This window comes from Hylobates moloch, unplaced genomic scaffold, assembly GCF_009828535.3.
Source record: "Hylobates moloch isolate HMO894 unplaced genomic scaffold, HMol_V3 SCAFFOLD_24, whole genome shotgun sequence".
Classification (NCBI taxonomy): Eukaryota; Metazoa; Chordata; class Mammalia; order Primates; family Hylobatidae; genus Hylobates; species Hylobates moloch.
This window is the reverse complement of record NW_026652299.1, coordinates 16,527,585-16,544,238: the sequence shown is the minus strand read 5'-3', so window position 1 is coordinate 16,544,238 and position 16,654 is coordinate 16,527,585. Positions and strand designations below refer to the sequence as shown.

The window sequence follows — 16,654 nt, the reverse complement described above, 5'->3', positions numbered from 1 at the left end:
ATGACTTCAGATGGGTTCCAAATATGCCTGTTTGACATAGTCTCAGCCCATATCTCATCCTTTTTTAGTTTTATAACTGACCTCATTCATTCATTTGTGATTCTTGTTTTGTTTTTAGTCAAATGAGTTTGTAATCCTGGCATAAAGTATAAAGTCCCTATTACCTCCACAAATCCTCAAGTTTTATGCCCTAGAGCAAGATTTCTCAACAGTGGTAATATAGACATTTTGAAATGGATAATTCTGTTTTGGGGGGTGCAATCCTGTTCACTGTAGGATTCTCAGCAGCATCCTGGGCCTCTACCCACTAGATATTCCCTAGTCACATCCCTTACTTGAGACAATTTAAAATGTCTCCAGACACTACCACCCTACGGGACCAAATTGCTCTGAATTGAAAACCACTGTCCAAGAGAAACCTGTGATAAGAATTTCTAAGGTATCCTTCTAGACAATTTCTATGTCAGTAATAGCAAGTTGTGCAAATAGTAAAGTTTGTGTCTCCATCCCTTTTTTTTTTTTACAATTTATATTTACCCTTAACAATTTATCACAAGTATTATTCCTTGTTCTTACAAACAAATAAATGTACCATATGCCATACTTTGAAACAGTGGAAAAGATTTTCACTGCACAGAACTATCATAATTTATTTAATCAACCATGTTATGGAAATATCATAATTTATTTAATCAACCATGTTCTCAGTCCCTTGCTCCCCTCCAACCCCCTGGATTTTTTTCACCTGTGTGCACTGAAAAAGCTAGAGAAAGGAAACCTCTCTGATAAACTGATGAAATTAAGGATGAAGAGAGATTACAGGTGTATGGAGGCAGCAAGAGCTAAAGGGCTTTCTCTGCCAATGCTGCCATTTGGTTTATTGCTTTGCAATCTGTTTTGTTTTGTTTTTTTTGAGACAGGGTCTTACTCTGTTGTCCAGGCTGGAGTGCAGTGGTACAGTCTCAGTTCAGTGCAGCCTCAACCCCCCAGGCTCAAGCGATCCTCCGGCCTCAGCCTCCCAAGTAGCTAGAACTATAGGAGTGTGCCATCTGGCTAATTTTTTTTTTTTTTTTTTAATAGAAACAGGGTCTCCCTATGTTTCCCAGGCTGATCACTGAACTCCTGGGCTCATGCAATCTACCCGCCTTGGCCTCCCACAGTGTTGGGATTACAGGCATGAGCCACCGCGCCCAGCCTGCAATCTCTTTCAAAAGCAAGGATTGGGCTACAAAACAGCTGACCACTTTTCCTGATAATCCTTGCTTCATGCTAAGAAAAGAGTTTACAAAGAACAGGGATTTGAGATCACACATGGGGAGACTTGAGTGGGATAAAGATGATTGTGATGACAAGGAAGGAAATAAAATGTACAGAGATTAGAAAGGAACCTGTAATGATAAGGGCAAAACAGTCACAAATACTGACAGTCAACCTTTCCTTTTATTTCATTTCCAATTATAGTTATCTTCCATTACTTGGGTGGTGATGCATTCAAATAGAACCAGCTCCCTTGCTGCACAGCATCATACTCACCCACAGCAGGGCAAAGCAGATGGGGTACAGAGGCATGCTCTGATGTTCTAAGAGTAAAATGTATTACTGCTGCTAATAAGTGTCCCAGGCTTGGCAGGTCATAGGTTGCACCATCCTATGACTCTGGTCTTTTTGTTGATTGAAGGGACTCATGGAGAGTAAGATCTGGACAACCTGATCTCTTTTAGCAGATTTTATCAAATTCACTAGACATATAATTATGTTGTTATGAAATAATATGGCTGTGATTTTATGCATAATTTTCTCATAACTCATCAGGATTTCATTAGTGGTTCCAAAAGATGCCTCAGACCCCCTGTAGAAAGAACCGTGAAAAGTAATATAATACAAAATAAAAAAAAAGACAACTCATACCTTTTGGTGCAATTTTGTTTGGTTTGTTGCTTTGTGATCTCTTCCAAAGCAAGAATTGGGCTACAGAATAGCTGTCCACTTTTCCTGATTATCCTTTGCTTCATGGCAGTTAGACTACTCCATTCTCGAACAAATCTCAAAATCTGGCAGAAAATGAGATAATAAGAGTTAACAGCTCACAGGCAGATATCTTCCTTTGAAAGTGAGCCTATTTACAACATCAGAAAACTGCTATTATGTTATGTCCCCAAAATAGGCTTTTGAGTTCCACAACCTAAGGCTTTCTTCAATTTGATGCAGTTTTCATATCTTTATTGTAAACTACCTACAACAGTTCTCAAGAGATATCTTTTTTTTCTTTTTGATAGGGTCTTGCTCTGTTGTCCAGGCTGGAGTGCAGTGGCATGATCATGGCTTATTGCAGCCTTGACCTCCTGGGCTCCAGCAGTCCTCCCACTGCCTTAGTCTCCTGAGTAGCTGGACTACAGGCACATGCCACCATACCTGGCTAGTTTTTCTATTTTCTGTAGTGACAGGGTCCCACTATGTTGCCCAGGCTGGTCTTAAACTCCTGGGCCCAAGTGATCCTCCTGCCTCAGCCCCCAAAGTGTTGGCATTACAGGCGTGAGCCATCTAACCCAGCCAAGAGATCTTTTTCAAGCCAAAGATTCTCTAAAGGCATGTTTCAGGACATGTGTATGCCCTTTACACACATGGATCAATAGTGATAATATGCTCATTGAGACCAAAAAAGGTCTGGAAGTACATACCCTACCTGGGGTCAAGGCAAAACTGGGTGACAGAATGATAGTGCAACATTTGAGAACTGCTTCGTAAATGATGCCTAAGTTTTCACAGGAAAAAAAAAACATCAGTAAATCTGGGACATTTTTAGTAGGGTTACCAGTCAAGTATACATAACTGGCTATTTTCTGGGACTCTGAAAATCAGGGTTAGATGATTCCAAGTAAATAGCTTACTGCTCACTTTTCATTTAAAACAGGTGTAGCTGATCTACGGGCAATGCTTCATTTCCACTCAAATGGTAAAAAAAAAAAAAAAAAAAAAAAAAAAAATCACCATTTTCTTGTAAAAATAGCACACAGCATGCTGGGTTAGTCCCTGCGCATGATGACCCTTCTTGGCAGTGAAGGAAAATCAGCCACAGATCAGTGTTAAGACCTCCCTGGCAGGAACTTGGCCTGAAGCTGCATGCTAGTGCTTCTGATAATGAATAAAGAATCACCCAATAAGGTATTACCTCTGCTTTGGGAATTTGTCATTGTTAGAACTTAACCTTAATAGAAAAAATGTGATTCTAGCAGATATAAATATCACTGTTGCTAATCCTGTGAATGAGAAATTAAATAATGTGAGGAGGATTCTATCCACAGAAACAGCAACTGTAGGTGTGATCATTTGCCAAGGAAACAGATTTCACATATATTCTTAGCACTGGGTAATTAATAGGCACCGCCTAGGCTGATGAAAATGCAACCAGTGATTTGACTCTACAACATGCCACAAAGTGCTTTTTTAAAATTAAACTCAAAATGATCATTAAAATTACTAAAACAAGTTTATTTAAAGTAAATAAAGCCATTTTATTTAAAACTATTCTTACCAGTGAGCGATTTTGTTTCAGCTGAAAGCTTGCTGGTAAATCTTCCCAAAGGTCTAATTTTATATCCAAAGGAATGAAATTACAGCTCATCTGTTTTCCATCCTGATGATAGATTAGGAAGACACTAATAATCCAATTTTGTGTAGGCACTAGCAACTATTTTAAATGAAAATAATTACATTATGACACAATATGCCTAGTCTCCTAAAAGAAAAACTGAGGTGACACGTTCTAGACAAGGGTCCACCAAAATGGCTCCTCTGGAGAAACTGAGCCAAGAAGAGGAGTCAGGCTCTCTACCACACTGTATGCCTCCATTGCCCATGCCTAGCCCAAGGCTATTGCCTTCAGCCTGGAATGCTTTGTTTACTGCTGTGTCATACTATTTTCTATTGACTAATCTTGGAAAGATGTATCAAAACAATAAAATTTGTACACTGCAAATTAATATAGAAGAATATTACATCCTTGAATTTAACAGTAGCACAACTATTCCAAATTTGCAAATAAACTTCTTTATACTCACTGACAATATAAGTATCACATCAAAGAATGGTATCAAGGAACAGTCTGAATAACCTTCACCAAATGATATGCCTGTCCATTGTTACAGGAACAAGGAAGTAAAGAGAAGGTAGAAAGATCAATTCTAGAGAAATTACTTAAAAATTGGCTCCCCCAAAGGATTGCCACAATATCAGTCAATGAGGACTGTCTGCCAATGGTACCACCTGGAGAGTAAGTAGAACTGCATTTAGGTCCCAACAATCAGTGCACAACATCCTGAAATCTTTTTTTTCCCTTTATTTTTGAGACCAGGTATCACTCTGTTGCCCAGGCTAGGGTGCAGCAGCGTGATCTCAGCTCACTGCAGCCTCAACCTCCTGGGCCCAGGTGATCCTCCCACCTCAGCCTCCCAAGTAGCTGGAATTACAGGCATGTTCCACCACGCCTGGCTAATTTTTTATATTTTTTGTAGAGACAGGGTTTCACCATGTTGCCCAGGCTGGTCTCAAAATCCTGGGCTCAAGTGATCCTACCACCTTGAACTCCTGGGCTCAAGTGATTCTCCCACCTTGGCCTCCCAAAGTGCTAGGATTATAGGCATGAGCCACCACGCCCAGCCCCTGAAATCTTAAGGGTAGAAAGTAACCACATACAGCGGGGTAGTAGAGATATTTCCTTTATAAAGGGGAAGAAGAACCTCTCATACGAAAATCTATTATATCAACAATAGTTGAACTCATATTCTCTCAGCTAAAAAAAAAAAAAAGTTACAGCTACCACAATTGCTTTGGAGAAAAACATACAAAAAGTACGCACTGATTAAAAATTTTGAGGCCAGGCACAGTGGCTCACGCCTGTACTCCCAGCACTTTGGGAGGCCGAGGCAGGAGGATCACGAGGTCATGAGTTCGAGACGAGCCTGACCAACATGGTGAAACCCCGTCTCTACTAAAAAATACAAAAATTAGCTGGGCATGGTGGTGTGTACCTGTAATCCCAGCTACTCCGGAGGCTGAGGCAGGAGAATCGCTTGAACCCAGGAGGCAGAGATTGCAGTGAGCTGAGATCCCACCACTGCACTCCAGCCTGGGTGGCAGAGAGAGACTCCATCTCAAAAAAAAAAAAAAAAAAAAAAATTGATATGTAATTCTAAACCCTGATATAGACTTGGGATTCTGGCTGAAATGAACAGTTCTAATATGATACAGGATGCTAAATGTCTGTTACTACTCTTCCTTTAAAGGGATATCCTTTTAGGCAGTGAATTAGGAATTTTTTTTTTTTTTTTTTTTTTTTTCAGAGTCTCGCTCTTTTGCCCAGGCTGGAATGCAGTGGCACGATCTTGGCTCACTGCAACCTGTACCTCCAGGGTTCAAGCGATTCTCCTGCCTCAGCCTCCCAAGTAGCTGGGATTACCGGTGCCTGCCACCATGCCCAGCTAATTTTTGTATTTTTAGTAGAGTCGGGGTTTCACCATATTGGCCAGGCTGGTTGCGAATTCCTGACCTCAGGTGATCCGCCTGCCTCAGCCTCCCAAAATGTTGGGATTACAGGCATGAGCCACTGTGTCCAGCCTTACTTCAGCTCTTTTAAGGTGAAAAGGAAAGCTTTCATCTCAGCTCTACTCTGGTTGTGAAAAGATATGTCAACAACTCATCTGCTTAGTGTCTTGTGTTTGGAAAATTATTTGGATGATAACATTTTATGGTAAAGGGACATGTAAGTATTTAGAACAGTCATAAAAATATATTTGAGACCATCAACAGAGATGTCAAGAAGCAGGCTACTAGGCTGGTGGCAGAGCCTGAATACAGGTCAGCGAGGTGGTTGCTGTGGTTTGGTTTGGCAGCAGGTGCATTATACCCTCTACCGGGAGCTTGCAGTTCTCTCCCTGTCTCCACCCCAACGGGGATAAAACACTGATCAGGTAATCCAAGAGGCAGAGCTTTCACTGTATAGAGTAAAAAAAGATTAAAGAATTTAAGGGCTTCTGGATTTCTGTGGTATGCTCTGCCTGGTGTCTGCCCTTTGGTTTCCTTACCCTCTTGGGACCATTTCTCTGTCCCTCTCATGTGATGGTCTGAGAAAGAGGCATGGCCTAAAGATCCCCCAACATGGGGGATGAGGGTGGCTCAGGCACTTAAACCTGCCTCAAGATGAATAAAGGAGTCATTGGTGCTCCCTGCAGCCTGGTTCACCATGTCAGAGGCTCCACATGGTAGAACAGGCTCCACACCTATAAGAGGAGCATTGATTACTGCCTGGCTTGGTTCTTGATGTCTCTCTCTCAGTTACTATCCCATGCTAGAGGCTGCTTGGGGATTCTGGTATTCACCATCTTAGCCATCTCCTCCTAAAAGAATATTATTACATGGTACACTATCTATCTATATCTATATTCAGTTTAGTAGAAAACCTGTACTGAAAGTTTGGTCATCTCCAACATATTATCTTTTAAACATTGATATAATGGACCACGAGTTTTAAAAGTTTCAAATACTATCTTATGTACTTATAAAGATTAGAAATTTAAAATTTTAGGCTGGGCGTGGTGGCTCACGTTTGTAATCCCAGCACTTTGGGAGGCTGAGGCAGACAGATCACGAAGTCAGGAGTTCAAGACCAGGCTGGACAACACAGTGGAACCCTGTCTCTACTAAAAAATAGAAAAATTAGCTAGGTGTGGTGGTGGGTGCTGCAATCCCAGCTATTTGGGAGGCTGACGCAGGAGAATCACTTGAACCTGGGAGGCAGAGGTTGCAGTGAACTGAGATTGCATCATTGCACTGCAGCCTGGGTGACAGAGCTAGACTCCGTCTCAAAAAAAAAAAAAAAAAAAGAAATTTAAAATTTTAGACCAAATAAAAGTATTCATAATCTATCCAGGCCATAGATTCTCACATGGTTCCTGTGATCCTTTCAGAAAGTCATAAGTGTTTTCATACTAATAGTAAGATACTGTTTGCCTTTTCCCCTCTCATTCTTTCACAAATGTATGGTGACTTTTTCCAGTGGCTACATGAAATGCTATCACGACAAACTGAACGCAGAGACAGATATGGGAATCCCACTGTTTTCCATTAAGACTTTAGAGAAAATTGCTAAACATGTAAAACAATGACATTCTTCTCACTAAATATTCTTTTGACTTGGAAAATATAATTTTAAATAAAAAATGTTATTTATATAAATATATAATGGGTTTGTTTCTCTTAAAATATGCATTTACTCACTTAAAAATAATTGTTGGCCAGGCATGGTGGCTCACGCCTATAATCCTAGCACTTTAGGAGGCTGAGGTGGGCGGACTGTTTGAACCCAGGAGTTTGAGACCAGTCTGGGCAACACAGCAAGACCCTCTCTCTCCAAAAACAAACAAACAAACAAAAAACGGCCAGGCGGGTGGCTGACACCTGTAATCCCAGCACTTCGGGAGGCTGAGGTGGGTGGATCACAAGGTCAAGAGGTCGAGACAAGCCTGGCCAACATGGTGAAACCTCATCTCTACTAAAAATACAAAAATTAGCCAGGCATGGTGGTGGGCGCCTGTAGTCCCAGCTACCTGGAGGCTGAGGCAGGAGAATCGTTTGAACCCAGGAGGCGGAGGGTGCAGTGAGCCGAGATTGCACCACTGCACTCTAGCCTGAGTGACAGAGCGAGACTCTGTCCTAAAAAAAACAAAAAAATACAAAACAGAAACAGAAAAATGTAATTGTTAATTATTCACATTTAAGTGAATAAATGAAAAAGAATTTTTTTTTTGTTTGAGACAGAGTCTCATTTTGTCGCCCAGGCTGGAGTGCAGTGGCGTGATCTTGGCTCACTGCAACCTCTGCCTCCCAGATTCAAGCGATTCTCCTGCCTCGGCCTCCTGAGTAGCTGCAATTAAAGGCACTTGCTACCACACCCAGCTAATTTTCGTATTTTTAGTAGAGGTGGGGGGTTTCGCCACGTTGGCCAGGCTGCTCTCAAACTCCTGACCTCAGGTGATCCACCCACCTTGGCCTCTCCAAGTGCTGGGATTACAGGCATGAGCCACCACACCCGGCCATAAATGAGTATTTTTGAGAGGCTCCATTTTAATTTCAAATATAGTAGACATCAACAGATATAACCCATATAAACAAAAGCTCTTTGGGGTTCTCAATAAATTTTAGGAGTGCAAAGGGGTCCGGAGTCTAAAAAGTTTGGGCACTACTAAGCTAGCCTACGGCAGGAATCAGCAATCATCTGATAAAAAGCTTCCTAGCATTTACTCAACACGAATGGGCAGGTCTAGGCTTCTGTAAGGATGCTGCTGCTCCTGCTGCTGCAAGTGATCATTGCAGGAATTAACATTTATGGAGCATTCATATAGGCCAGGCACTGTGCTAAGTGCTTTACAGGACTCAGCTTGTTTTATCTTTGCAACAAATCCTGTCTGCATTTTATTTTTTATTATTTTAACAATTTTTAATTTTTAAGGGTACATAGTAGGTTTATATATTTATGAGATACATGAGATATTTTGATACTGGCATACAATGTGTCATAATCACATCAGGGTAAATGGGGTATACCACATTTTACAGTTGAGGAAATTGAGGCACAGAGCAGTTGAGTAATGTCTCCAAGATTACATACTAACGGATTTGAACTGAAGCAGTCTGGCCCTGAAGTCTATGTTCTTAAAGACATGTGGTTTTACCTCTCATTGTCTTTAGATTTAACACAGAAATTTGAGAATTAGCTTTGAGGAAAATAACTAGATGCTTATCTCATTGTTAATAAAATTAAGTGAAAAGTGAAAAAAGGAAGTCTTTTTTATGTTTCAGGTTACAGAATCTGCATGACGCTTACCTTAGTATAGATGTGAATCCGGTCAGTATTCCTACTTGCACAAAACATTAAGGTGTCATACACTGGCAAAGTGTCTGAACTCTTCAATTGTTCTGTTAAAGACGACAAAAGAGAACCTGAAGGCTTATCTACCCTCTATCTAAAATAGCTTATTTTAATCGTGTGTACGTTAGAATGATGAAATAGCTATATCAAAATATCAATATATTTAACAAAAAGTAATTGTCTAGGCTTGAAATAAAACTACCATGGTAGGCCATTGAAGAGCATATTGGCTTATATGGTAACCAATTGTTTTACATTTTTGCTAATGACCTAACAAGAAACAAACAGATTCAGAATTAGCTGAAAAAATACAAGTTGGTAGGCATAAGGAAGAATTTCCACCAATAAGAGCTGTTATTGGTCTTGAAGAAATTTAGACCAATCTATTCCTTTTGCTAGAGTAGATCTGAGACCGAATGAGCACCATTTTGATTATTAGCAGCAACATCGCTATGTTGAGGGCCACTTAAATGCCTGATTCCCTGTAGCCTGGTGCCTGACATTCACAAAAGAAAATAAGCAGACAAGCTTCTTTTCTAATAATCTCTTCTTTTTTAGCCCTTTCTCAGTCCTATTGTCCAATATATTTTGCAGGAGATACAGGATTATCAATGCAGGTCTAAATAATAATTACAGTTAACATTTAGTGAGCACACACAATGTGCCAGGCACTGTTGTAGGTACATACAGAACACCTTTCAGAAATAAATAGTGCATTTTACATAGGAAGAAACTGAGGCACGTTAACTTACTTATGGTCATAAAGAGGACGTAAAACCTGCAAGCTGGCTCCAGAGCCTATGCTCTTAGCTTCTCTCACAGTTCCTCAGTGATCTTTTAAAGTACTTTCCCAGACCTAGAAGTCTATGATTTGTTTGCCATTCTACTTGGCAATGTCATCATACTATTATTTTTCTAATCAAGGCATTGGCCACTTTACAAACTTGATTTATGAATTATTCCCTTATTTTGTAAATTCAAAAATGTACTTTAACATCTCTGAAACTGGCATGTCTTACAGTCAATAACAACAATGGCATTTTACAATCATTGCTGGCCATGTGGCAGTTGTAAAATAGTTGTCTTTGCCTTAGTATGGATGAGCTGAGTCATAGCTGTAATACTATTGTCACTTCTACACTACATATGAGGTATATGCATTGTTGTTACTATATGTATTTACTTTATTACCTTTAAAATGTCTTTAAATTTTTTCACTATGATTTGGTATTGAAATGAAAAGTTAATCATATATACCATAAAACTTGGATACAGACCAGGAAAGCATAAACTTGGTATTAAAGAAGCAAATGTATATCACTGGAGGAATAACCAAAATATCTTATTTTCTTATAAAGGAACAATGGAGTGCTTCATGGTACTGAAGGAAGCGAGAGCTCTGCAAACAGAGCAAAGTGTCTTACATTGGTTACTGAGATGTTCAAAAGGGTTGCCTATTACATGCCAAAGAAAGCAACTGATAGCAGGAGAAATTGCCAGATCCCTCAGAACAAATGAAAGAAATGTCCAAGCAACAGAGGATGATGTGGCCTGGCCTGGGCTATCATTAAGGTAATGTGTCATAGTTTAATTGGCAGTTTTCTTTGAAGAACTATGCATTAATGCTTAAAGATCAGAAGCCATTCTTTGATAAAAATAACTGTAACAACAATTCCAAATCAGTTGATATTAATTCTTGATAGCTATCAGCTACATTAGGGAACATATTTCTCTTTTCAGTGTTGCCATGAAATGTAAATTAATGGTTTGAGACTATAGATGATGCACCTATGGTCATTCTTCCAAACTCCTGGAATTCCAGAGAGAACAAAACTACAGTCCTAGAGTAGTATGTACCACTCTGGTTCTAAAAGAGCATATGTAGGTAGAATAAGCATTTAACATAGTGTGCCTACTTTGTTTTCTGTTTGTTTTTCATGGAAATCCATGTTAGTGGAAAGATGTGAAGCATACCTCTTATGTGGAATTCTCAGCCCAGTGATCTGAAAAGTCAAAAAAGGGAAGCAGGAATAGGTAAGGGGTAAATGCTGGCATTGTCTGGAGTGAATGAGGGCAAAGCAAATTTCATTGGCAGAACAAAACTTCAAAGTGATTTTTAAAAAGCATTTGTAAGTACAAGCTAACATGTTTTCATCAAGAGATGAATGTACAACTAACAAGCCAATATTTCCCTGCCATACATGAAGAGACCCATAGCCCAGGTGATGACAATTGCCAGGTGTTGGTTCCTAGTCTGATATTTAGTTCACTGAGCCATATGCTGTCCCATAACCAGAGTTTCATCAGCACTTGAGAGTTTCTCACAGTGAGATCAAGAAAACTAGAGACACAAAAGAGTATAACCCACCTGAGTCTACACTGTCTACTTTTAAGTAGTCTGTTAAAATTAACAGACCTAAACAGATCCACTCCAAGACATTCTTTGGGAAGACCTTGAGGAGTTAGAAGGAAGGCTGAGAGAAGAAGAAAGGAGGATGCCTTGAGCTCAGAAATTCTTAAATGAACATTTCATTTTATAGCTATGAGTCAGACTCTAAATTATATTAGTGTTTAATAGCAACTAACTTAGAAGAAAAGCTTCAACAGTCTCATCCCAACTACTGGGTTTGTCTGAATAAGAATATCAATCTGTATGTTACTGTGGTCACTAAATGAGTAACAAGGAAAATAACCCAAAAGTACTCAGTCTCTTGCCAGCTAGCCCATAAACGATGGCGAAGTATGACATACAGGCTGGTATTTGCTAACCATCACAGCTATAAATAATGAATGGAATCATCCAAAAAGTAAACAAATCTGAAACACTGTATGGTTGGCTCCAAATGCAGTCATGATTCACACAGTCTTGACATTATGTTCCCTAAAAACATTTTCTTTAAAATACTTTTTAAAAAATATGCCAATTAAGTATAACTATTTATAAGAATTTTTGTGTAAAGGATTAATGATATGCTAAGTGTTAGTTAATTATCTGTCAGTCTTACTGTTTTGTCCCAAAGCACCTCCCAAATATCAAAACAACACCGTTACTGTGTGAATGAGCTAGGCTTGGTTGAGGCTGGGCAACAGGCCTGGTGGCAGCACATGTAGCTATTTATCAGTTTTGCTCTATGTGTAATGTCTGAATGCCAACAGACACACTCAGCTCTTCTAGCCATCTGGTGTTTAAGTATGTGGTTACAAATGGTTGGTATTTTTAATATAAAAGGGTAAAAGGAACCTGGAACAAGGTAGTAATTACTAATCTCATAACAGTATTATGTGTGAAAGTATATGGTTATTACTTGGATGCTAGAAATGGAAACAGGACTTACCATTACCTGGCTGGGATGTAAGTCCGTCTTCTTTCTCAATTTTTGATGTTTCTTCCTTGCTGTCAGCTAACTGGCCAGGTTCTGACTGTGCAAGGGCTTGTTTTTCACAGTCTGAGATAGTTTGAACCTTTTTTGAGGTGTCTTTCTGAGAATCATCCTTCTTGTTTTTATCCTGGATATGGTTGAGGCTATCCATTTGCATAACTATTAAAATAAAAATTATTAAAAAATGTAATAATTTACATTTAAAAGTAAAGTAAAAAGAACGTAACAGCTAGGTCTTATAAAAAGAAAGTGAATAATGTTTATTCATATGTTCAAAACATTTATCAGGAGCCTACTATATACCCAGTACTATTCTAGATGCTGAAGAGACAGCAGGAACAGGACAGAGAAATCCCTGCATTCTAGACTCCATTCTAAATGGCAGAGAAAGACAATAAAATTAACAAATAGGTAAATACTAAATTTTCAGATAAAGAGAACACAACTAAGTTTTTTTTTTTTTTTTAGTAAGAAGGTTTTGGAGAGCACTACTATAGCAAAAGTCATGAGGACCAAGCTCTGAGAGGAGTCCCATTTGAGCTGAGAGCTGTTCATGGATCTAGGAAGCTTGGACTCGGGCCTGTATTCTTGGTCTAAATATTCTAAATGTAACCGGAAGCCATTAAAGAGTTTTAGGCAAAGGAATAAAGGATCACTTTGGCTGCTGTGCACTGAAGGATCAGATTAATATGGAGGCTATTGAGGCCTGGGAGAAAGATGGTGGCTTTAGAGTAGGATGGTAGCAATAAAAATAAAGTGGTTGGAATCAAGATTTATTTGGAGGTTACTTGCTGGGTTGAGTGTGGGAGGCGAGAAAGAGACCAAAGATACAGCCCAGGTTTTTAGCATGATGTAGTAAAGAACAGGGAGGAGAAGATTTGGGTATCAGATGTGGCAGTGGTAGAAATATAAATCTAATAATTACATTTTTTAAATATAGTAATATCACTGTTACTTAGACTATGTATTTCTTTTTTTTTTTTTTTTTTTTGAGACGGAGTCTCGCTCTGTCACCCAGGCTGGAGTGCAGTGGTGCGATCTCGGCTCACTGCAAGCTCCGCCTCCCAGGTTCACGCCATTCTCCTGCCTCAGCCTCTCCGAGTAGCTGGGACTACAGGTGCCCGCCACCACGCCCGGCTAATTTTTTTTTTGTATTTTTAGTAGAGACGGGGTTTCACCATGGTCTCGATCTCCTGACCTCGTGATCCGCCCGCCTCGGCCTCCCAAAATGCTGGGATTACAAGCGTGAGCCACCGCGCCCGGCCAAGACTATGTATTTCTAATCAGACTTTCATATTCACAAAAGGTAGTTTTTATTTTTTTAAGTTGCTTGACAGATTCCTTATTAAATCATGGGTGTAGAAATTTTCATTGTTGCTCTTGGTATTGCAAAGGAAAAATCAGAACTATAAAACCCATATTAAATTATGACTTTTGTTGCTAAATCATTCAACTTATACATTTAATGTGAACTGACATTATTTTATAGTCACAATAGAGCTTATTTTTATTGCCTGTAGCAGTTGGGAATTGCATGCAATCATGCTAATTGTGACAGAGATATTACATGGAATAAGCATGTGATTCCAATTTAGTTCACAGACAACAGGTGCCCACATACAAATATAACCACTCAGATGGCAGGCTTGTCAATTTTGGTAGGAGTACCCAGAAGTGAAAGAGGGAAGACTCAGCTCCTCCCTACATTTTCCTTCAAATCAAAATTAAGACAGAGAGAAGAGCAAGGCAAGAGGAAGGAACTGCAATATCAGAATTTATATCTTAGCTGAGTCTTTGTCAATGCCAATATTTTGAAGAATTAATGTATGATGCAAAATTAGATGTGTACAATTATTACAACTGATAAAATACAATGTGTACTTCCAGTTTCCAAAACCATCAACTTGGCATTTTTATTACTATAAAAATGCTCTATAGAATTGGAAACAAGAATACGAATGATCTTTTTCGTATGACAACCATGGGCATTAATAATCATTTCAGAAACTAAACATAAGAAAATAGTATCACATGCTATAAAAACATACTTGAGGTATATTTATGATTTCTGACTTTAAAATAATATGTTTTAAAAAAGAATAAACTCAAAAAAACCAGACATCAAATTGGTTCACAAATGAAGATTGATCCATAGAGGAGTTTTGATGCCTTGACAAGCAAAAACCATGGCACAATGTATACTGACTAGGCAAAGAAGCTACATTAGATTATTTTGCTATTTAAACATAAAAATAATCCACAATTTCCTTAAAAACAAGTATTAGCTACAGAGGAGGGAAAATAGCAGGTCTATGAGTATAAGGCATATTTGCTACCATAGCAACAGAGCTTCTATTCCTGCTCACTGAATTCATATCCTGCTGACATTAATCAGAAATGTCCATTTGTGCCAAATTAATGCCATATCACAGACGTTTCGGGATATACATTCTTGACAGAACTGAGAGCTTTTCACATTCCATAAGGGATAAATTCAGTCTTCACTATATGAAGCTCTTATTCCAATTTAAAAGCTAAAGTTGTGCTGAGTCACACTAACCCTGGATAACAGCAGTCTCTGAAAGCACAGGTTATCTGAAGACACCACTAACAGCCCTTACCTCCATGGTCACCTTCTATATACTCGCCAGCACTGCCTTGAGGAGTCTCACACATTTCACAATAAGGTACCACTGAATTATTGATATAGGTGCAGAGACTACACTGCCAGCCCTCTACAGGAAAGGCTGGGATGGTTGACTGGAACTTGGCCTCCTGGACACTTTCCATGAGTGGAGTTCTGATTTGCTTGGACTGGGATGGCGTCTCTTCCGACAGACTGCAGTGGTCTTCCGAGGCGGCCAATTTCAATCTTTTAGTTTCAGGTTCAACATCACTTTCATAATCGATGATATCTCTTGCAGCTGTTTTTGTAGGGTCTGATGACACTATAGTATTTTCCTCCTGGAATCTCTTTGATTCGTCACAAGAGGTCATCAACTGTCTTTTTTTAGGTTGTGGTAAAAAAAATGATCGAATATCATGCTGTTTTTCTTTTTCGAACTAGGAAAAGCAAACAGTAGTTATCAAAGTAAGAAGCAATCTAATATGTTCTTCTCACATAAAAGAGCTTAATAAAATATTTTAATTAACCATACTGCCTTATCCTTTAAATACCTTTTGGAAATGAATTCATTATGCTCTGACTCTTCATATATACATATATATATATGTAAAACATATCCATGTACTTCCTGTGTCTTTTTTCTTAGCATTTATTGTGTGCCAAGCATTTTACATATATTAACTCATTTAATCCTCATGTCAGCTCTGTGAAGTCAATACTATTATTATTATAACATTTCGAAGGAGGAAACTGCAGCTTTAGAGAGGTAAGGTAACTTGGTTAGAGCAGTTATATAACAAAAACATACTTAATACATTACCCTAAATATATGTCAGGGAAAAAAGGCAATTGTGTATTCAAATATTTCAGGTCAATCAAGGACCTAAAAAAATGCTTTCACACCCAAACTATAAACACAATGTTTACACATAATGTTATTCATATGAAAATGTTTTCTTGACCAGGAAGCATCTTGACCAGGAAGCTGTTAATTAGGCTGGTTGCAGCAGCTCATGCCCATAATCCTAGCACTTTGGGAGGCTGAGATGGCAGGATTGCCTGAGCCCAGGAGTTCAAGACCAGCTTGGGCAACATGGTGAAACCCTGTCGCTACAAAAAAAAACAACAAAAAAAAACAAAAACAAACAAACCCCAAAACAAAAATTAGCCAGGAGTGGTGGTGTGCACCTGTAGTCCCAGCTACTCGGGGAGCTGAGGTAGAAAGACTGCTGGAGCCTGGGAGGTTGAGGCTACAGTGAGCTGTGATTGTGCCACTGCACTTCAGCTGAGGCAACAGAGTGAGACCCTGTCAAAAAAATAAAAAATAAAAAACCAGGGGACTGGAGCCAAGATGGCCGAATAGGAAGAGCTCCAATCTACAGCTCCCAGCATGAGTGACGGAGAAGACGGGTGATTTCTGCATTTCCAACTGAGGTACCAAGTTCATCTCACTGGGGAGTGTCAGACAGTGCAGGACAGTGGGTGCAGCGCACAGAGTGTGAGCCGAAGCAGGGTGAGGCATCGACTCACCCGGGAAGCCCAAGGGGTCAGGGAATTCCCTTTCCTAATCAAAGAAAGGGGTGACAGATGGCACCTGGAAAATTGGGTCACTCCCACCCTAATACTGCGCTTTTCCAATAGTCTTAGCAAACAGCACACCAGGAGATTATTATCCCGTGCCTGGATCGGAGGGTCCTACACCCACGGAGCCTTGCTCATTGCTAG

At 39.4% G+C, this 16,654-nt stretch overlaps 1 protein-coding gene across 3 annotated transcripts in view; it reads right to left on the bottom strand.

The window, feature by feature from the left end:
• The window catches only part of ZRANB3 (zinc finger RANBP2-type containing 3), a 284,470-nt gene that overhangs the window by 17,389 nt on the left and 250,427 nt on the right, over nucleotides 1-16,654 (bottom strand). For all 3 annotated transcript variants that reach the window (XM_058434353.1, XM_032145808.2, XM_058434355.1), the window contains 5 exons: nucleotides 14,925-15,366; nucleotides 12,259-12,462; nucleotides 8,879-8,970; nucleotides 3,533-3,634; nucleotides 1,909-2,051 (listed from right to left, as the gene is read on the bottom strand). In XM_058434353.1, the coding sequence (XP_058290336.1) occupies nucleotides 1,909-2,051; nucleotides 3,533-3,634; nucleotides 8,879-8,970; nucleotides 12,259-12,462; nucleotides 14,925-15,366 (983 nt within the window). The remainder of the gene's footprint in view (nucleotides 1-1,908; nucleotides 2,052-3,532; nucleotides 3,635-8,878; nucleotides 8,971-12,258; nucleotides 12,463-14,924; nucleotides 15,367-16,654) is intronic.